Source organism: Pristiophorus japonicus, unplaced genomic scaffold, assembly GCF_044704955.1.
Source record: "Pristiophorus japonicus isolate sPriJap1 unplaced genomic scaffold, sPriJap1.hap1 HAP1_SCAFFOLD_497, whole genome shotgun sequence".
Taxonomy (NCBI): domain Eukaryota; kingdom Metazoa; phylum Chordata; class Chondrichthyes; family Pristiophoridae; genus Pristiophorus; species Pristiophorus japonicus.
The window spans coordinates 292,151-315,365 of record NW_027254403.1 but is presented as its reverse complement, the minus strand read 5'-3'; the positions used below and the strand labels follow the sequence as shown (position 1 = coordinate 315,365).

The 23,215-nt window shown below is 49.5% G+C and overlaps 1 protein-coding gene across 1 annotated transcript in view; it reads right to left on the bottom strand.

The window, feature by feature from the left end:
* LOC139253669 (tyrosine-protein phosphatase non-receptor type 6-like) overlaps window positions 1-13,027 on the bottom strand; it is a 148,869-nt gene extending 135,842 nt beyond the window's left edge. The window contains exon 1 of the mRNA XM_070873507.1: window positions 11,929-13,027. Within this exon, the coding sequence (XP_070729608.1) occupies window positions 11,929-11,936 (8 nt within the window). The 5' untranslated portion in view covers window positions 11,937-13,027. The remainder of the gene's footprint in view (window positions 1-11,928) is intronic.
* Between the last annotated feature and the right edge of the window lie 10,188 nt (window positions 13,028-23,215).

The window sequence follows — 23,215 nt, the reverse complement described above, 5'->3', positions numbered from 1 at the left end:
GACCATGTACAGTAGGTATCTCACCCCCAGCTCATGGTCTACAGGGCTGTAGTGATACCCGCCCTCCTGTATGGCTCAGAGACACGGACCATGTACAGTAGGTATCTCACCCCCAGCTCATGGGCTACAGGGCTGTAGTGATTCCCGCCCTCCTGTATGGCTCAGAGACACGGACCATGTACAGTAGGTATCTCACCCCCAGCTCATGGTCTACAGGGCTGTAGTGATACCCGCCCTCCTGTATGGCTCAGAGACACGGACCATGTACAGTAGGTATCTCACCCCCAGCTCATGGTCTACAGGGCTGTAGTGATACCCGCCCTCCTGTATGACTCAGAGACATGGACCATGTACAGTAGGTATCTCACCCCCAGCTCATGGTCTACAGGGCTGTAGTGATACCCGCCCTCCTGTCTGGCTCAGAGACATGGACCGTGTACAGTCGGTATCTCACCCCCAGCTCATGGTCTACAGGGCTGTAGTGATACCCGCCCTCCTGTATGGCTCAGAGACACGGACCATGTACAGTAGGTATCTCACCCCCAGCTCATGGTCTACAGGGCTGTAGTGATACCCGCCCTCCTGTATGGCTCAGAGACACGGACCATGTACAGTAGACACCTCAAGTCGCTGGAGAAATACCACCAACGCTGTCTCCGCAAGATCCTACAAATCCCCCGGGAGGACAGACGCACCAACGTTAGTGTCCTCGACCAGGCCAGGAACAGCAATGTGAAAATGACCCAGATAATCAGATTTTGTGAAGTTGCTTGCGGGATAAATATTGGCCCCAGGACACCGGGGAGAAATCCCCCCGCTCTTCTTCCAAATAGTGGCCGTGGGATCTTTTACATCCACCCGAGGGGGTAGACGGGGCCTCGGTTTAACGTCTCATCCGAAAGACTGGCTGATCTTGTCCAGTTATCAATTTTACAAACTTAATTATTCCATAATAAAATCAGTAGCTCAGATACGTTTTAGGTAAACCTGTATCAAGTTGATTAGCATGTGCGCAAGTGTTATAATTTCTATTTGGAGTGGAATTCAAATGAAGAGTTATTTTGTCCACACTTGGTCTACACTGTCCCATCAAACACTCCCAGGGCAGGTACAGGGGGTTAGATACAGAGTAAAGCTCCCTCTACACTGTCCCATTAAACACTCCCAGGGCAGGTTCAGGGGGTTAGATACAGAGTAAAGCTCCCTCTACACTGTCCCATCAAACACTCCCAGGGCAGGTACAGCACGGGGTTAGATACAGAGTAAAGCTCCCTCTACACTGTCCCATCAAACACTCCCAGGGCAGGTACAGCACGGGGTTAGATACAGAGTAAAGCTCCCTCTACACTGTCCCATCAAACACTCCCAGGGCAGGTACAGCACGGGGTTAGATACAGAGTAAAGCTCCCTCTACACTGTCCCATCAAACACTCCCAGGGCAGGTACAGCACGGGGTTAGATACAGAGTAAAGCTCCCTCTACACTGTCCCATCAAACACTCCCAGGGCAGGTACAGCACGGGGTTAGATACAGAGTAAAGCTCCCTCTACACTGTCCCATCAAACACTCCCAGGGCAGGTACAGCACGGGGTTAGATACAGAGTAAAGCTCCCTCTACACTGTCCCATCAAACACTCCCAGGGCAGGTACAGCACGGGGTTAGATACAGAGTAAAGCTCCCTCTACACTGTCCCATCAAACACTCCCAGGGCAGGTACAGGGGGTTCGATACAGAGTAAAGCTCCCTTTACACTGTCCCATCAAACACTCCCAGGGCATGTACAGCACGGGGTTAGATACAGAGTAAAGCTCCCTCTACACTGTCCCATCAAACACTCCCGGGGCAGGTACAGCACGGGGTTAGATACAGAGTAAAGCTCCCTCTACACTGTCCCATCAATCACTCCCAGGGCAGGTGCAGGTGGATAGATACAGAGTAAAGCTCCCTCTACACTGTCCCATCAAACACTCGCAGGGCAGGTACAGGGGGTTAGATACAGAGTAAAGCTCCCTCCACACTGTCCCATCAAACATTCGCAGGGCAGGTACAGGGGGTTAGATACAGAGTAAAGCTCCCCTCTACACTGTCCCATCAATCACTCCCAGGGCAGGTGCAGGGGGTTAGATACAGAGTAAAGCTCCCTCTACACTGTCCCATCAAACACTCCCAGGGCAGGTACAGCACGGGGTTAGATACAGAGTAAAGCTCCCTCTACACTGTCCCATCAATCACTCTCAGGGCAGGTACAGGGGGTTAGATACAGAGTAAAGCTCCCTCTACACTGTCCCATCAATCACTCCCAGGGCAGGTACAGGGGGTTTGATACAGAGTAAAGCTCCCTCTACACTGTCCCATTAAACACTCCCAGGGCAGGTACAGGGGGTTAGATACAGAGTAAAGCTCCCTCTACACTGTCCCATTAAACACCCCCAGGGCAGGTTCAGGGGGTTAGATACAGAGTAAAGCTCCCTCTACACTGTCCCATCAAACACTCCCAGGGCAGGTACAGGGGGTTAGATACAGAGTAAAGCTCACTCGACACTGTCCCATCAAACACTCCCAGGGCAGGTACAGCACGGGGTTAGATACAGAGTAAAGCTCCCTCTACACTGTTCCATCAAACACTCCCAGGGCAGGTACAGCACGGGGTTAGATACAGAGTAAAGCTCCCTCTACACTGTCCCATCAAACACTCCCAGGGCAGGTACAGGGGGTTAGATACAGAGTAAAGCTCCCTCTACACTGTCACAACAAACACTCCCAGGGCAGGTGCAGCACGGGGTTAGATACAGAGTAAAGCTCCCTCTACACTGTCCCATCAAACACTCCCGGGGCAAATACAGCATGGGGTTAGATACAGAGTAAAGCTCCCTCTACATCGTCCCATCAAACACTCCCGGGGCAAGTACAGCACGGTGTTAGATACAGAGTAAAGCTCCCTCTACATCGTCCCATCAAACACTCCCGGGGCAGGTACAGCACACGGTTAGATACAGAGTAAAGCTCCCTCGACACTGTTCCATCAAACACTCCCTGGGCAGGTACAGCATGGGGTGAGATACAGAGTAAAGCTCCCTCTACACTGTCCCATCAAACACTCCCAGGGCAGGTACAGCACGGGGTTAGAGACAGAGTAAAGCTCCCTCTACACTGTCCCATCAAACACTCCCAGGGCAGGTACAGCACGGGGTTAGATATAGAGTAAAGCTCCCTCTACACTGTTCCATCAAACACTCCCAGGGCAGGTACAGCAGGGGTTAGATACAGAGTAAAGCTCCATCTACACTGTCCCATCAAACACTCCCAGGGCAGGTACAGCACGGGGTTAGATACAGAGTAAAGCTCCCTCTACACTGTCCCATCAAACACTCCCAGGGCAGGTACAGCACGGGGTTAGATACAGAGTAAAGCTCCCTCTACACTGTCCCATCAAACACTCCCAGGGCAGGTACAGCACGGGGTGAGATACAGAGTAAAGCTCCCTCTACACTGTCCCATCAAACACTCCCAGGGCAGGTGCAGCACGGGGTTAGATACAGAGTAAAGCTCCCTCTACACTGTCCCATCAAACACTCCCGGGGCAAGTACAGCATGGGGTTAGATACAGAGTAAAGCTCCCTCTACACTGTCCCGTCAAACACTCCCAGGGCAGGTACAGCACGAGGTTAGATACAGAGTAAAGCTCCCTCTGCATCGTCCCATCAAACACACCCGGGGCAGGTACAGCACGGGGTTAGATACAGAGTAAAGCTCCCTCGACAATGTCCCATCAAACACTCCCAGGGCAGGTACAGGGGGTTAGATACAGAGTAAAGCTCCCTCTACACTGTCCCATCAAAAACTCCCAGGGCAGGTACAGCACGAGTTAGATACAGAGTAAAGCTCCCTCGAGACTGTCCCATCAAACACCCCCAGGGCAGGTACAGCACGGGGTTAGATACAGAGTAAAGCTCCCTCTACACTGTCCCATCAAACACTCCCAGGGCAGGTACAGCACGGGGTTAGATACAGAGTAAAGCTCCCGCTACACTGTCCCATCAAACAATCCCAGGGCAGGTACAGGGGGTTAGATACAGAGTAAAGCTCCCTCTACACTGTCCCATCAAACACTCCCGGGGCAAGTACAACACGGGGTTAGATACAGAGTAAAGCTCCCTCTACACTGTCCCATCAAACACTCCCAGGGCAGGTACAGGGGGTTAGATACAGAGTAAAGCTCCCTCTACATCGTCCCATCAAACACTCCCAGGGCAGGTACAGCACGGTGTTAGAGACAGAGTAAAGCTCCCTCTACACTGTCCCATCAAACACTCCCAGGGCAGGTACAGCACGGGGTAGATACAGAGTAAAGCTCCCTCTACACTGTCCCATCAAACACTCCCGAGGCAAGTACTGGGGGTTAGATACAGAGTAAAGCTCCCTCTACACTGTCCCATCAAACACTCCCAGGGCAGGTACAGGAGGTTAGATACAGAGTAAAGCTCCCTCTACACTGTCCCATCAAACACTCCCGGGGCAAGTACAACACGGGGTTAGATACAGAGTAAAGCTCCCTCTACACTGTCCCATCAAACACTCCCAGGGCAGGTACAGGGGGTTAGATGCAGAGTAAAGCTCCCTCTACATCGTCCCATCAAACACTCCCGGGGCAAGTACAGCACGGTGTTAGAGACAGAGTAAAGTTCCCTCTACACTGTCCCATCAAACACTCCCAGGGCAGGTGCAGCACGGGGTTAGATACAGAGTGAAGTTCCCTCTACACTGTCCCATCAAACACTCCCAGGGCAGGTACAGCACGGGATGAGATACAGAGTAAAGTTCCCTCTACACTGCCCCATCAAACATTCCCAGAGCAGATACAGGGGGTTAGATACAGAGTAAAGTTCCCTCTACACTGCCCCATCAAACATTCCCAGAGCAGATACAGGGGGTTAGATACAGAGTAAAGCTCCCTCTACACTGTGCCATCAAACACTCCCAGGGCAAGTACAGGGGGTTAGATACAGAGTAAAGCTCCCTCTACACTGTCCCATCAAACACTCCCAGGGCAGGTACAGGGGGTTAGATACAGAGTAAAGCTCCCTCTACACTGTCCCCATCAAACACTCCCAGGGCAGGTACAGGGGGTTAGATACAGAGTAAAGCTCCCTCTACACTGTCCCATCAAACACTCCCAGGGCAGGTACAGCACGGGGTTCGATACAGAGTAAAGCTCCCTCTACACTGTCCCATCAAACACTCCCAGGGCAGGTGCAGCACGGGGTTAGATACAGAGTAAAGCTCCCTCTACACTGTCCCATCAAACACTCCCAGGGCAGGTACAGGGGGTTAGATACAGAGTAAAGCTCCCTCTACATCGTCCCATCAAACACTCCCGGGGCAAGTACAGCACGGTGTTAGATACAGAGTAAAGCTCCCTCTACATCGTCCCATCAAACACTCCCAGGGCAGGTACAGCACAGGGTTAGATACAGAGTAAAGCTCCCTCGACACTGTTCCATCAAACACTCCCAGGGCAGGTACAGCACGGGGTGAGATACAGAGTAAAGCTCCCTCTACACTGTCCCATCAAACACTCCCAGGGCAGGTACAGCACGGGTTAGATACAGAGTAAAGCTCCCTCTACACTGTCCCATCAAACACTCCCAGGGCAGGTGCAGGGGGTTAGATCCAGAGTAAAGTTCCCTCTACACTGTCCAATCTAACACTCCCAGGGCAGGTACAGCAAGGGGTTAGATACAGAGTAAAGCTCCCTCTACATCGTCCCATCAAACACTCCCGGGGCAGGTACAGCACAGGGTTAGATACAGAGTAAAGCTCCCTCGACACTGTTCCATCAAACACTCCCAGGGCAGGTGCAGCACGGGGTTAGATACAGAGTAAAGCTCCCTCTACACTGTCCCATCAAACACTCCCAGGGCAGGTACAGCACGGGGTTAGATACAGAGTAAAGTTCCCTCTACACTGTCACATCAAACATTCCCAGAGCAGGTGCAGGGGGTTAGATCCAGAGTAAAGCTCCCTCTACACTGTCCAATCTAACACTCCCAGGGCAGGTACAGCACGGGGTTAGATACAGAGCAAAGCTCCCTCTACACTGTCCCATCAAACACTCCCAGGGCAGGTACAAGGGATTAGATACAGAGTAAAGCTCCCTCGACAATGTCCCATCAAACACTCCCAGGGCAGGTACAGGACGGGGTTAGATACAGAGTAAAGCTCCCTCTACACTGTCCCATCAAACACTCCCAGGGCAGGTACAGGGGGTTAGATACAGAGTAAAGCTCCCTCTACACTGTCCCATCAAAAACTCCCAGGGCAGGTACAGCACGAGTTAGATACAGAGTAAAGCTCCCTCGAGACTGTCCCATCAAACACCCCCAGGGCAGGTACAGCACGGGGTTAGATACACAGTAAAGCTCCCTCTACACTGTCCCATCAAACACCCCCAGTGCAGGTCCAGCACGATGTTAGATACAGAATAAAGCTCCCTCGACACTGTCCCATCAAACACTCCCAGGGCAGGTACAGCACGGGGTTAGATACAGAGTAAAGCTCCCACTACACTGTCCCATCAAACACTCCCAGGGCAGGTACAGCATGGGGTTAGATACAGAGTAAAGCTCCCTCTACACTGTCCCATCAAACACTCCCGGGGCAAGTACTGGGGGTTAGATACAGAGTAAAGCTCCCTCTACACTGTCCCATCAAACACTCCCAGGGCAGGTACAGGGGGTTAGATACAGAGTAAAGCTCCCTCTACACTGTCCCATCAAACACTCCCAGGGCAGGTACAGCACAGGGTTAGATACAGAGTAAAGCTCCCTCTACACTGTCCCATCAAACACTCCCGAGGCAAGTAGTGGGGGTTAGATACAGAGTAAAGCTCCCTCTACACTGTCCCATCAAACACTCCCAGGGCAGGTACAGGGGGTTAGATACAGAGTAAAGCTCCCTCTACATCATCCCATCAAACACTCCCGGGGCAGGTACAGCACGGTGTTGGAGACAGAGTAAAGTTCCCTCTACACTGTCCCATCAAACACTCCCAGGGCAGGTACAGGGGGTTAGATACAGAATAAAGCTCCCTCTATACTGTTCCATCAAACACTCCCAGGGCAGGTACAGCACGGGGTTAGATACAGAGTAAAGCTCCCTCTACACTGTCCCATCAAACACTCCCAGGGCAGGTACAGCACGGGATGAGATACAGAGTAAAGCTCCATCTACACTGTCCCATCAAACACTCCCAGGGCAGGTACAGCACGGGGTGAGATACGGAGTAAAGCTCCCTCTACACTGTCCCATCAAATACTCCCAGGGCAGGGACAGGGGGTTAGATACAGAGTAAAGCTCCCTCTACACTGTCCCATCAAACACTCCCAGGGCAGGTGCAGCACGGGGTTAGATACAGAGTAAAGCTCCCTCTACACTGTCCCATCAAACACACCCGGGGCAAGTACAGCACGGTGTTAGATACAGAGTAAAGCTCCCTCTACATCGTCCCATCAAACACTCCCGGGGCAGGTACAGCACAGGGTTAGATACAGAGTAAAGCTCCCTCGACACTGTTCCATCAAACACTCCCGGTGCAGGTACAGCACAGGGTTAGATACAGAGTAAAGCTCCCTCGACACTGTTCCATCAAACACTCCCAGGGCAGGTACAGCACGGGGTGAGATACAGAGTAAAGCTCCCTCTACACTGTCCCATCAAACACTCCCAGGGCAGGTACAGCACGGGGTTAGATACAGAGTAAAGTTCCCTCCACACTGTCACATCAAACATTCCCAGAGCAGGTGCCGGGGGTTAGATCCAGAGTAAAGCTCCCTCTACACTGTCCAATCTAACACTCCCAGGGCAGGTACAGCACGGGGTTAGATACAGAGTAAAGCTCCCTCTACACTGTCCCATCAAACACTCCCAGGGCAAGTACAACACGGGGTTAGATACAGAGTAAAGCTCCCTCTACACTGTCCCATCAAACACTCCCAGGGCAGGTACAGGGGGTTAGATACAGAGTAAAGCTCCCTCTACATCGTCCCATCAAACACTCCCAGGGCAGGTACAGCACGGTGTTAGAGACAGAGTAAAGCTCCCTCTACACTGTCCCATCAAACACTCCCAGGGCAGGTACAGCACGGGGTTAGATACAGAGTAAAGCTCCCTCTACACTGTCCCATCAAACACTCCCAGGGCAGGTACAGGGGGTTAGATACAGAGTAAAGCTCCCTCCACACTGTCCCATCAAACACTCCCGAGGCAAGTACTGGGGGTTAGATACAGAGTAAAGCTCCCTCTACACTGTCCCATCAAACACTCCCAGGGCAGGTACAGGGGGTTAGATACAGAGTAAAGCTCCCTCTACACTGTCCCATCAAACACTCCCGGGGCAAGTACAACACGGGGTTAGATACAGAGTAAAGCTCCCTCTACACTGTCCCATCAAACACTCCCAGGGCAGGTACAGGGGGTTAGATACAGAGTAAAGCTCCCTCTACACTGTCCCATCAAACACTCCCAGGGCAGGTACAGGGGGTTAGATACAGAGTAAAGCTCCCCCTACACTGTCCCATCAAACACTCCCAGGGCAGGTGCAGCACGGGGTTAGATACAGAGTGAAGTTCCCTCTACACTGTCCCATCAAACACTCCCAGGGCAGGTACAGCACGGGATGAGATACAGAGTAAAGTTCCCTCTACACTGCCCCATCAAACATTCCCAGAGCAGATACAGGGGGTTAAATACAGAGTAAAGCTCCCTCTACACTGTCCCATCAAACACTCCCAGGGCAGGTACAGCACGGGTTAGATACAGAGTAAAGCTCCCTCTACACTGTCCCATCAAACACTCCCAGGGCAGGTACAGCACGGGGTTAGATACAGAGTAAAGCTCCCTCTACACTGTGCCATCAAACACTCCCAGGGCAAGTACAGGGGGTTAGATACAGAGTAAAGCTCCCTCTACACTGTCCCATCAAACACTCCCAGGGCAGGTACAGCACGGGTTAGATACAGAGTAAAGCTCCCTCTACACTGTCCCATCAAACACTCCCAGGGCAGGTACAGCACGGGGTTAGATACAGAGTAAAGCTCCCTCTACACTGTGCCATCAAACACTCCCAGGGCAAGTACAGGGGGTTAGATACAGAGTAAAGCTCCCTCTACACTGTCCCATCAAACACTCCCAGGGCAGGTACAGGGGGTTAGATACAGAGTAAAGCTCCCTCTACACTGTCCCCATCAAACACTCCCAGGGCAGGTACAGGGGGTTAGATACAGAGTAAAGCTCCCTCTACACTGTCCCATCAAACACTCCCAGGGCAGGTACAGCACGGGGTTCGATACAGGGTAAAGCTCCCTCTACACTGTCCCATCAAACACTCCCAGGGCAGGTACAGCACGGGGTTAGATACAGAGTAAAGCTCCCTCTACACTGTCCCATCAAACACTCCCAGGGCAGGTACAGGGGGTTAGATACAGAGTAAAGCTCCCTCTACATCGTCCCATCAAACACTCCCGGGGCAAGTACAGCACGGTGTTAGATACAGAGTAAAGCTCCCTCTACATCGTCCCATCAAACACTCCCAGGGCAGGTACAGCACAGGGTTAGATACAGAGTAAAGCTCCCTCGACACTGTTCCATCAAACACTCCCGGGGCAGGTACAGCACAGGGTTAGATACAGAGTAAAGCTCCCTCGACACTGTTCCATCAAACACTCCCAGGGCAGGTACAGCACGGGGTGAGATACAGAGTAAAGCTCCCTCTACACTGTCCCATCAAACACTCCCAGGGCAGGTACAGCACGGGTTAGATACAGAGTAAAGCTCCCTCTACACTGTCCCATCAAACACTCCCAGGGCAGGTGCAGGGGGTTAGATCCAGAGTAAAGTTCCCTCTACACTGTCCAATCTAACACTCCCAGGGCAGGTACAGCAAGGGGTTAGATACAGAGTAAAGCTCCCTCTACATCGTCCCATCAAACACTCCCGGGGCAGGTACAGCACAGGGTTAGATACAGAGTAAAGCTCCCTCGACACTGTTCCATCAAACACTCCCAGGGCAGGTGCAGCACGGGGTTAGATACAGAGTAAAGCTCCCTCTACACTGTCCCATCAAACACTCCCAGGGCAGGTACAGCACGGGGTTAGATACAGAGTAAAGTTCCCTCTACACTGTCACATCAAACATTCCCAGAGCAGGTGCAGGGGGTTAGATCCAGAGTAAAGCTCCCTCTACACTGTCCAATCTAACACTCCCAGGGCAGGTACAGCACGGGGTTAGATACAGAGTAAAGCTCCCTCTACACTGTCCCATCAAACACTCCCAGGGCAGGTACAAGGGGTTAGATACAGAGTAAAGCTCCCTCGACAATGTCCCATCAAACACTCCCAGGGCAGGTACAGCACGGGGTTAGATACAGAGTAAAGCTCCCTCTACACTGTCCCATCAAACACTCCCAGGGCAGGTACAGGGGGTTAGATACAGAGTAAAGCTCCCTCTACACTGTCCCATCAAAAACTCCCAGGGCAGGTACAGCACGAGTTAGATACAGAGTAAAGCTCCCTCGAGACTGTCCCATCAAACACCCCCAGGGCAGGTACAGCACGGGGTTAGATACACAGTAAAGCTCCCTCTACACTGTCCCATCAAACACCCCCAGTGCAGGTCCAGCACGATGTTAGATACAGAATAAAGCTCCCTCGACACTGTCCCATCAAACACTCCCAGGGCAGGTACAGCACGGGGTTAGATACAGAGTAAAGCTCCCGCTACACTGTCCCATCAAACACTCCCAGGGCAGGTACAGCATGGGGTTAGATACAGAGTAAAGCTCCCTCTACACTGTCCCATCAAACACTCCCGGGGCAAGTACTGGGGGTTAGATACAGAGTAAAGCTCCCTCTACACTGTCCCATCAAACACTCCCAGGGCAGGTACAGGGGGTTAGATACAGAGTAAAGCTCCCTCTACATCGTCCCATCAAACACTCCCAGGGCAGGTACAGGGTGTTAGAGACAGAGTAAAGCTCCCTCTACACTGTCCCATCAAACACTCCCAGGGCAGGTACAGCACAGGGTTAGATACAGAGTAAAGCTCCCTCTACACTGTCCCATCAAACACTCCCAGGGCAGGTACAGCACGGGGTTAGATACAGAGTAAAGTTCCCTCTACACTGTCCCATCAAACACTCCCAGGGCAGGTACAGGGGGTTAGATACAGAGTAAAGCTCCCTCTACACTGTCCCATCAAACACTCCCAGGGCAGGTACAGGGGGTTAGATACAGAGTAAAGCTCCCTCTACATCATCCCATCAAACACTCCCGGGGCAGGTACAGCACGGTGTTGGAGACAGAGTAAAGTTCCCTCTACACTGTCCCATCAAACACTCCCAGGGCAGGTACAGGGGGTTAGATACAGAGTAAAGTTCCCTCTACACTGTCCCATCAAACACTCCCAGGGCAGGTACAGCACGGGGTTAGATACAGAGTAAAGCTCCCTCTACACTGTCCCATCAAACACTCCCAGGGCAGGTACAGGGGGTTAGATACAGAGTAAAGCTCCCTCTACATCGTCCCATCAAACACTCCCAGGGCAGGTACAGCACGGTGTTAGAGACAGAGTAAAGCTCCCTCTACACTGTCCCATCAAACACTCCCAGGGCAGGTACAGGGGGTTAGATACAGAGTAAAGCTCCCTCTGCACTGTCCCATCAAACACTCGGTGTCGGGCCGTGTCGAACTGTTTCGGGCCGTGTGAGTGGGTGGGACGCGTTCCGCGAGCAGGAACTCAGGGCCGCCGACGTTGGGCTCGGGGGAGGTAGAGTGGAGATGTGGTAATTCAGCCAAGTGGGCTCCTCTGCCCTCAGTGCCCACCCAGGGGCTGCGGGGGTCCCTGACACACACACCCACACAGCGTGCCTTACCTCACCATCGTGGCCACACACGCTCACTCCACGGACTGAGCACAAACCCCTCGGCGCCACAAGAAAAAGATGGATCCTCGATTGTGCCTCCTGCTCTCGAGTCTCTCTCGCTCGCTCGCTCTCTCTCACTCTCTGTCACTTCCTCTCTCTCCCTCCGTGTCTGTGGCTCTTTGTTTCTCGCTCTCTCTCTCTCTCTGTCTCTCGCTCTCTCTGTCTGTCTCTCTCTCTCGCTCTCTCTCTGTCTCTCTCTATCTCACACTCTGTCTATCTCTCTGTCTCTCTCTCTCTCTCTCTCTGTCTCTCTCTATCTCACACTCTGTCTATCTCTCTGTCTCTCTCTCTCTCTCTCTCTGTCTTAGTTTCGCTCTCTCTCTCTCTCTGTCTCTCTCTCTCTCTCTCTGTCTCTGTATCTCACACTCTGTCTATCTCTCTGTCTCTCTCTCTCTCTCTCTCTGTATCTCACACTCTGTCTCTCTCTCTGTATCTCTCTCTCTCTCTCTCTCTCTTAGTTTCGCTCTCTCTCTCTCTGTCTTTCTCTCTCTCGCTCTCTCTGTCTCTGTATCTCACACTCTGTCTCTCTCTCTGTATCTCTCTCTCTCTCTCGTAGTTTCGCTCTCTCTCTCTCTCTCTCTCTCTGTCTCTGTCTATCTCTCTCTCTCTGTCTCTGTCTATCTCTCTCTCTCTGTCTCTGTATCTCTCTCTCTGACTCTGTATCTCTCTCTCTGACTCTGTCTATCTCTCTCTCTCTCTCTCTCTGTATCTCTCTCTCTCTGTCTCTGTATCTCTCTCTCTCGCTCTCTCTGTCTGTCTTTCTCTCTCTCTCTGTCTCTCTCACTGGCTCTGTCTCTCTCTCTGTATCTCTCGCTCTCTCTTAGTTTCACTCTCTCTCTCGCTCTCTCAGTCTGTCTCTCTCTCTCACACTCTCTCTCTCTGTCTCTCTCTCTGGCTCTGTATCTCTCTCTTTCTCTCTCTTTGTGTCTATCTCTCTCTCTCTCTGTCTCTGTATCTCTCTCTCTGTCTCTGTAGCTCTCTCTCTCTCGCTCTCTCTCTGCGGCCAACTCGATACTGACAGTTCCCCCGGGTGTCGCGGGGAGAGAGAGAGAGAGAGAGAGAGAGAGAGAGAGACCTTGTCGGCAATAGTGAAACACTTGGTGTAGTAGCGGCCACAAAGGGGAAGTCAGGGGCTCCAGAGGCCAATCAGTCTGTTCAGCTGCCTTGTTGGGATTTGCAGGAGGGACAGGGGTGAAAGTCAAATCGCCCTTTAGACCGCAATAATTTCCGTCACTCCCGCCCAAACCCGCGACTCTCACTGGGGTTCGTGCTCCATGGGAGCTGACAACTCTTGCCTGACCCCAGCAGCCACAAGCATGAGCTCGGAAAAGTCAATGTCGACCGGCTATTCAACTGTGGAGGTGGCGCGCTTATGTAATTCAGAATCAAACGAGGTTTTGTGGGGGGGTGGCACTGATCACCAGGTTACAGGCTGGAATATAATCGAGTGGTTTGCGGTGGGGGGAGGTGTTATATACAGAACAACAGATACCCGGGAGTGAGTTACAGGCTGGAATCTAATCGAGGGGTTCGGGGGGGTTTATATATAGAATAACAGATACTCGGGAGTGAGTTACAGGGCTGGAATCTAATCGAGGGGTTCAGGAGGGTTTATATATAGAATAACAGATACCCGGGAGTGAGTTACAGGCTGGAATCTAATCGAGAGGTTCGGGGGGGTTTATATATAGAATAACAGATACCCGGGAGTGAGTTACAGGCTGGAATCTAATCGAGGAGTTCGGGGAGGTTTATATATAGAATAACGGATACCCGGGAGTGAGTTACAGGCTGGAATCTAATCGAGGGGTTCGGGGGGGTTAATATATAGAATAACAGATACCCGGGAGTGAGTTACAGGCTGGAATCTAATCGAGGGGTTCGGGGGGGTTTATATATAGAATAACAGATACCCGGAAGTGAGTTACAGGCTGGAATCTAATCGAGGGGTTCGGGGAGTTTATATACAGAATAAAAGATACCCAGGAATGAGTTACAGGCTGGAATCTAATCGAGGGGTTCGGGGGGTGTTATATACAGAACAACAGATACCCAGGAGTGAGTTACAGGCTGGAATCTAATCGAGGGGTTCGGGGGTTTATATATAGAATAACAGATACCCGGGAGTGAGTTACAGGCTGGAATCTAATCGAGGGGTTCAGGGGGTGTTATATACAGAACAACAGATACCCAGGAGTGAGTTACAGGCTGGAATCTAATCGAGGGGTTCTGGGGGTTTATAAATAGAATAACGGATACCCGGGAGTGAGTTACAGGCTGGAATCTAATCGGGGGGTTCATATATAGAATAACAGATACCCGGGAGTGAGTTACAGGCTGGAATCTAATCGAGGGGTTCGGGGGTTTATATATAGAATAACAGATACCCGGGAGTGAGTTACAGGCTGGAATCTAATCGAGGGGTTCGGGGGGGTTTATATATAGAATAACAGATACCCAGGAGTGAGTTACAGGCTGGAATCTAATCGCGGGGTTCAGGGGGATTTATATATAGAATAACAGATACCCGGGAGTGAGTTACAGGCTGGAATCTAATCGAGGGGTTCGGGGGGTTTATATATAGAATAACAGATACCCGGGAGTGAGTTACAGGCTGGAATCTAATCGAGGGGTTCGGGGGGGTTTATATATAGAATAACAGATACCCGGGAGTGAGTTACAGGCTGGAATCTAATCGAGGGGTTCGGGGGGGCTTATATATAGAATAACAGATACCCGGGAGTGAGTTACAGGCTGGAATCTAATCGAGGGGTTCGAGGGGTTTATATATAGAATAACAGATACCCGGGTGTGAGTTACAGGCTGGAATCTAATCGAGGGGTTCGGGGGGGGTTTATATATAGAATAACAGATATCCGGGAGGGAGTTATAGGCTGGAATCTAATCGAGGGGTTCGGGGATTTATATATAGAATAACAGATACCCGGGAGTGAGTTACAGGTTGGAATCTAATCGCGGGGTTCGGGGGGTTTATATATAGAATAACAGATACCCGGGAGTGAGTTACAGGCTGGAATCTAATCGCGGGGTTCAGGGGGTTTATATATAGAATAACAGATACCCGGGAGTGAGTTACAGGCTGGAATCTAATCGAGGGGGTCGGGGTGTTTATATATAGAATAACAGATACTCGGGAGTGAGTTACAGGCTGGAATCTAATCGAGGGGTTCGGGGGGGTTTATATATAGAATAACAGATACCCAGGAGTGCGTTACAGGCTGGAATCCAATCGAGGGGTTCGGGGGGGTTTATATATAGAATAACAGATACCCGGGAGTGAGTTACAGATTGGAATCTAATCGAGGGGTTCGGGGGGGTTTATATATAGAATAACAGATACCCGGGAGTGAGTTACAGGCTGGAATCTAATCGAGGGATTCGGGGGGTTTATATATAGAATAACAGATGCCCAGGAGTGAGTTACAGGCTGGGATCTAATCGGGGGGTTCGGGGGGTTTATATATAGAATAACAGATACCCGGGAGTGAGTTACAGGCTGGAATCTAATCGAGGGGTACGGGGGGTTTATATATAGAATAACAGATATCCGGGAGTGAGTGACAGGCTGGAATCAAATCGCGGGGTTCGGGGGGTTTATATATAGAATAACAGATACCCGGGAGTGAGTTACAGGCTGGAATCTAATCGAGGGGGTCGGGGTGTTTATATATAGAATAACAGATACCCAGGAGTGAGTTACAGGCTGGAATCTAATCGAGGTGTTCGAGGGGTTTATATATAGAATAACAGATACCCGGGTGTGAGTTACAGGCTGGAATCTAATCGAGGGGTTCGGGGGGGGTTTATATATAGAATAACAGATATCCGGGAGGGAGTTATAGGCTGGAATCTAATCGAGGGGTTCGGGGATTTATATATAGAATAACAGATACCCGGGAGTGAGTTACAGGTTGGAATCTAATCGCGGGGTTCGGGGGGTTTATATATAGAATAACAGATACCCGGGAGTGAGTTACAGGCTGGAATCTAATCAAGGGGTTCGGGAGGTTTATATAAAGAATAACAGATACCCAGGAGTGAGTTACAGGCTGGGATCTAATCGAGGGGTTCAGGGGGGTTTATATACAGAACAACAGATACCCGGGAGTGAGTTACAGGCTGGAATCTAATCGAGGGGTTCGGGGGTTTATATATAGAATAACAGATACCCGGGAGTGAGTTACAGGCTGGAATCTAATCAAGGGGTTCGGGAGGTTTATATAAAGAATAACAGATACCCGGGAGTGAGTTACAGGCTGGAATCTAATCGAGCGGTTCGGGGGGTTTATATATATAATAACAGATATCCGGGAGTGAGTTACAGGCTGGAATCTAATCGAGGGGTTTGGGGATTTATATATAGAATAACAGATACCCGGGAGTGAGTTACAGGCTGGAATCTAATCAAGGGGTTCGGGAGGTTTATATAAAGTATGACATATACCCGGGAGTGAGTTACAGGCTGGAATCTAATCGAGCGGTTCGGGGGGTTTATATATAGAATAACAGATACCCGGGAGTGAGTTACAGGCTGGAATCTAATAGAGGGGTTCGGGGGGGTTTATATAGAGAATAACAGATACCCGGGAGTGAGTTACAGGCTGGAATCTAATCGAGAGGTTCGGGGGGTTTATATATAGAACAACAGATACCCGAGAGTGAGTTACAGGCTGGAATCTAATCGAGGGGTTCGGGGGGTTTATATATAGAATAACAGAGACCCGGGAGTGAGTTACAGGCTGGAATATAATCGAGGGGTTCAGGGGGGTTTATATATAGAATAACAGATACCCGGGAGTGAGTTACAGACTGGAAACGAATCGAGGGTTTCAGGGGGTTTATATATAGAATAACAGATACCCGGGAGTGAGTTACAGACTGGAATCTAATCGAGGGGTTCGGGAGGTTTATATAAAGAATAACAGATACCCAGGAGTGAGTTACAGGCTTGAATCTAATCGAGGGGTTCGGGAGGTTTATATAAAGAATAACAGATACCCGGGAGTGAGTTACAGGCTGGAATCTAATCGAGGGGTTCGGGAGGTTTATATAAAGAATAACAGATACCCGGGAGTGAGTTACAGGCTGGAATCTAATCGAGGGGTTCTGGAGGTTTATATAAAGAATAACAGATACCCGGGAGTGAGTTACAGGCTGGAATCTAATCGAGGGGTTCGGGGGGTTTATATATAGAATAACAGATACCCGAGAGTGAGTTACAGACTGGAATCTAATCGAGGGGTTCGGGGGGGTTTATATAGAGAATAACAGATACCCGGGAGTGAGTTACAGGCTGGAATCTAATCGAGGGGTTCGGGGGGTTTATATATAGAATAACAGAGACCCGGGAGTGAGTTACAGGCTGGAATATAATCGAGGGGTTCAGGGGGGTTTATATATAGAATAACAGATACCCGGGAGTGAGTTACAGACTGGAAACGAATCGAGGGTTTCAGGGGGTTTATATATAGAATAACAGATACCCGGGAGTGAGTTACAGACTGGAATCTAATCGAGGGGTTCGGGAGGTTTATATAAAGAATAACAGATACCCGGGAGTGAGTTACAGGCTGGAATCTAATCGAGGGGTTCGGGAGGTTTATATAAAGAATAACAGATACCCGGGAGTGAGTTACAGGCTGGAATCTAATCGAGGGGTTCGGGAGGTTTATATAAAGAATAACAGATACCCGGGAGTGAGTTACAGGCTGGAATCTAATCGAGGGGTTCTGGAGGTTTATATAAAGAATAACAGATACCCGGGAGTGAGTTACAGGCTGGAATCTAATCGAGGGGTTCGGGGGGTTTATATATAGAATAACAGATACCCGAGAGTGAGTTACAGACTGGAATCTAATCGAGGGGTTCGGGGGGTTTATATATAGAATAACAGATACCGGGAGTGAGTTACAGGCTGGAATCTAATCGAGGGGTTCGGGGGGTTTATATATAGAATAACAGATACCCGGGAGTGAGTTACAGACTGGAATCTAATCGAGGGGTTCGGGGTGGTTTATATATAGAATAACAGATACCCGGGAGTGAGATACAGGCTGGAATCTAATCGCGGGGTTCAGGGGGGTTTATATATAGAATAACAGATACCCGGGAGTGAGTTACAGGCTGGAATCTAATCGAGGGGTTCGGGGGGTTTATATATAGAATAACAGATACCCGGGAGTGAGTTACAGGCTGGAATCTAATCGAGGGGTTCGGGGATTAATATATAGAATAACAGATACCCGGGAGTGAGTTACAGGCTGGAATCTAATCGAGGGGTTTGGGGGGTGTTTATATATAGAATAACAGATACCCGGGAGTGAGTTACAGGCTGGAATCTAATCGAGGGGTTCGGGGGGTTTATATATAGAATAACAGATACCCGGGAGTGAGTTACAGGGCTGGAATCTAATCGAGGGGTTCGGGGGGGTTTATATATAGAATAACAGATACCCGGGAGTGAGTTACAGGCTGGAATCTAATCGAGGGGTTCGGGAGGTTTATATATAGAATAACAGATACCCGGGAGTGAGTTACAGGCTGGAATCTAATCGAGGGGTTCAGGGGGTGTTATATACAGAACAACAGATACCCAGGAGTGAGTTACAGGCTGGAATCTAATCGAGGGGTTCTGGGGGTTTATAAATAGAATAACGGATACCCGGGAGTGAGTTACAGGCTGGAATCTAATCGGGGGGTTCATATATAGAATAACAGATACCCGGGAGTGAGTTACAGGCTGGAATCTAATCGAGGGGTTCGGGGGTTTATATATAGAATAACAGATACCCGGGAGTGAGTTACAGGCTGGAATCTAATCGAGGGGTTCGGAGGGGTTTATATATAGAATAACAGATACCCAGGAGTGAGTTACAGGCTGGAATCTAATCGCGGGGTTCAGGGGGATTTATATATAGAATAACAGATACCCGGGAGTGAGTTACAGGCTGGAATTTAATCGAGGTGTTCGGTGGGGGTTTATATATAGAATAACAGATACCCGGGAGTGAGTTACAGGCTGGAATCTAATCGAGGGGTTCGGGGGGGTTTATATATAGAATAACAGATACCCGGGAGTGAGTTACAGGCTGGAATCTAATCGAGGGGTTCGGGGGGGCTTATATATAGAATAACAGATACCCGGGAGTGAGTTACAGGCTGGAATCTAATCGAGGGGTTCGAGGGGTTTATATATAGAATAACAGATACCCGGGTGTGAGTTACAGGCTGGAATCTAATCGAGGGGTTCGGGGATTTATATATAGAATAACAGATACCCGGGAGTGAGTTACAGGTTGGAATCTAATCGCGGGGTTCGGGGGGTTTATATATAGAATAACAGATACCCGGGAGTGAGTTACAGGCTGGAATCTAATCGCGGGGTTCAGGGGGTTTATATATAGAATAACAGATACCCGGGAGTGAGTTACAGGCTGGAATCTAATCGAGGGGGTCGGGGTGTTTATATATAGAATAACAGATACCCAGGAGTGAGTTACAGGCTGGAATCTAATCGAGGGGTTCGGGGGGGGTTATATATAGAATAACAGATACCCAGGAGTGCGTTACAGGCTGGAATCCAATCGAGGGGTTCGGGGGGGTTTGTATATAGAATAACAGATACCCGGGAGTGAGTTACAGATTGGAATCTAATCGAGGGGTTCGGTGGGGTTTATATATAGAATAACAGATACCCGGGAGTGAGTTACAGGCTGGAATCTAATCGAGGGATTCGGGGGGTTTATATATAGAATAACAGATACCCAGGAGTGAGTTACAGGCTGGGATCTAATCGTGGGGTTCGGGGGGTTTATATATAGAATAACAGATACCCGGGAGTGAGTTACAGGCTGGAATCTAATCAAGGGGTACGGGGGGTTTATATATAGAATAACAGATATCCGGGAGTGAGTTACAGGCTGGAATCTAATCGAGGGGTTCGGGGGTTTATATATAGAATAACAGATACCCGGGAGTGAGTTACAGGCTGGAATCAAATCGCGGGGTTCGGGGGGTTTATATATAGAATAACAGATACCCGGGAGTGAGTTACAGGCTGGAATCAAATCGCGGGGTTCGGGGGGTTTATATATAGAATAACAGATACCCGGGAGTGAGTTACAGGCTGGAATCTAATCAAGGGGGTCGGGGGGGTTTATATATAGAATAACAGATACCCAGGAGTGAGTTACAGACTGGAATCTAATCGAGGGGTACGGGGGGTTTATATATAGAATAACAGATACCCGGGAGTGAGTTACAGGCTGGAATCAAATCAAGGGGTTCGGGAGGTTTATATAAAGAATAACAGATACCCGGGAGTGAGTTACAGGCTGGAATCTAATCGAGGGGTTCAGGGGGGTTTATATACAGAACAACAGATACCCGGGAGTGAGTTACAGACTGGAATCTAATCGAGGGGTACGGGGGGTTTATATATAGAATAACAGATATCCGGGAGTGAGTGACAGGCTGGAATCAAATCGCGGGGTTCGGGGGGTTTATATATAGAATAACAGATACCCGGGAGTGAGTTACAGGCTGGAATCAAATCGCGGGGTTCGGGGGCTTTATATATAGAATAACAGATACCCGGGAGTGAGTTACAGGCTGGAATCTAATCGAGGGGTTCGGGGGGTTTATATATAGAATAACAGATACCCGAGAGTGAGTTACAGACTGGAATCTAATCGAGGGGTTCGGGGGGTTTATATATAGAATAACAGATACCCGGGAGTGAGTTACAGGCTGGAATCTAATCGAGGGGTTCGGGGGTTTATATATAGAATAACAGATACCCGGGAGTGAGTTACAGGCTGGAATCTAATCAAGGGGTTCGGGAGGTTTATATAAAGAATAACAGATACCCGGGAGTGAGTTACAGGCTGGAATCTAATCGAGCGGTTCGGGGGGTTTATATATAGAATAACAGATACCCGGGAGTGAGTTACAGGCTGGAATCTAATCAAGGGGTTCGGGAGGTTTATATAAAGAATAACAGATACCCGGGAGTGAGTTACAGGCTGGAATCTAATCGAGGGGTTCGGGGATTTATATATAGAATAACAGATACCCGGGAGTGAGTTACAGGCTGGAATCTAATCAAGGGGTTCGGGAGGTTTATATAAAGTATGACATATACCCGGGAGTGAGTTACAGGCTGGAATCTAATCGAGCGGTTCGGGGGGTTTATATATAGAATAACAGATACCCGGGAGTGAGTTACAGGCTGGAATCTAATCGAGGGGTTCGGGGGGTTTATATACAGAATAACAGATACCCGGGAGTGAGTTACAGGCTGGAATCTAATCGAGGGGTTCGGGAGGTTTAAATAAAGAATAACAGATACCCGGGAGTGAGTTACAGGCTGGAATCTAATCGAGGGGTTCGGGAGGTTTATATAAAGAATAACAGATACCCGGGAGTGAGTTACAGGCTGGAATCTAATCGAGGGGTTCTGGAGGTTTATATAAAGAATAACAGATACCCGGGAGTGAGTTACAGGCTGGAATCTAATCGAGGGGTTCGGGGATTAATATATAGAATAACAGATACCCGGGAGTGAGTTACAGGCTGGAATCTAATCGAGGGGTTTGGGGGGTGTTTATATATAGAATAACAGATACCCGGGAGTGAGTTACAGGCTGGAATCTAATCGAGGGGTTCGGGGGGTTTATATATAGAATAACAGATACCCGGGAGTGAGTTACAGGGCTGGAATCTAATCGAGGGTTTCGGGGGGGTTTATATATAGAATAACAGATACCCGGGAGTGAGTTACAGGCTGGAATCTAATCGAGGGGTTCGGGAGGTTTATATATAGAATCACAGATACCCGGGAGTGAGTTACAGGCTGGAATCTAATCGAGGGGTTCAGGGGGTGTTATATACAGAACAACAGATACCCAGGAGTGAGTTACAGGCTGGAATCTAATCGAGGGGTTCTGGGGGTTTATAAATAGAATAACGGATACCCGGGAGTGAGTTACAGGCTGGAATCTAATCGGGGGGTTCATATATAGAATAACAGATACCCGGGAGTGAGTTACAGGCTGGAATCTAATCGAGGGGTTCGGGGGTTTATATATAGAATAACAGATACCCGGGAGTGAGTTACAGGCTGGAATCTAATCGAGGGGTTCGGGGGGGTTTATATATAGAATAACAGATACCCAGGAGTGAGTTACAGGCTGGAATCTAATCGCGGGGTTCAGGGGGATTTATATATAGAATAACAGATACCCGGGAGTGAGTTACAGGCTGGAATTTAATCGAGGTGTTCGGTGGGGGTTTATATATAGAATAACAGATACCCGGGAGTGAGTTACAGGCTGGAATCTAATCGAGGGGTTCGGGGGGGTTTATATATAGAATAACAGATACCCGGGAGTGAGTTACAGGCTGGAATCTAATCGAGGGGTTCGGGGGGGCTTATATATAGAATAACAGATACCCGGGAGTGAGTTACAGGCTGGAATCTAATCGAGGGGTTCGAGGGGTTTATATATAGAATAACAGATACCCGGGTGTGAGTTACAGGCTGGAATCTAATCGAGGGGTTCGGGATTTATATATAGAATAACAGATACCCGGGAGTGAGTTACAGGTTGGAATCTAATCGCGGGGTTCGCGGGGTTTATATATAGAATAACAGATACCCGGGAGTGAGTTACAGGCTGGAATCTAATCGCGGGGTTCAGGGGGTTTATATATAGAATAACAGATACCCGGGAGTGAGTTACAGGCTGGAATCTAATCGAGGGGGTCGGGGTGTTTATATATAGAATAACAGATACCCAGGAGTGAGTTACAGGCTGGAATCTAATCGAGGGGTTCGGGGGGGGTTATATATAGAATAACAGATACCCAGGAGTGCGTTACAGGCTGGAATCCAATCGAGGGGTTCGGGGGGGTTTATATATAGAATAACAGATACCCGGGAGTGAGTTACAGATTGGAATCTAATCGAGGGGTTCGGGGGGGTTTATATATAGAATAACAGATACCCGGGAGTGAGTTACAGGCTGGAATCTAATCGAGGAGTTCGGGGAGGTTTATATATAGAATAACGGATACCCGGGAGTGAGTTACAGGCTGGAATCTAATCGAGGGGTTCGGGGGGGTTAATATATAGCATAACAGATACCCGGGAGTGAGTTACAGGCTGGAATCTAATCGAGGGGTTCGGGGGGGTTTATATATAGAATAACAGATA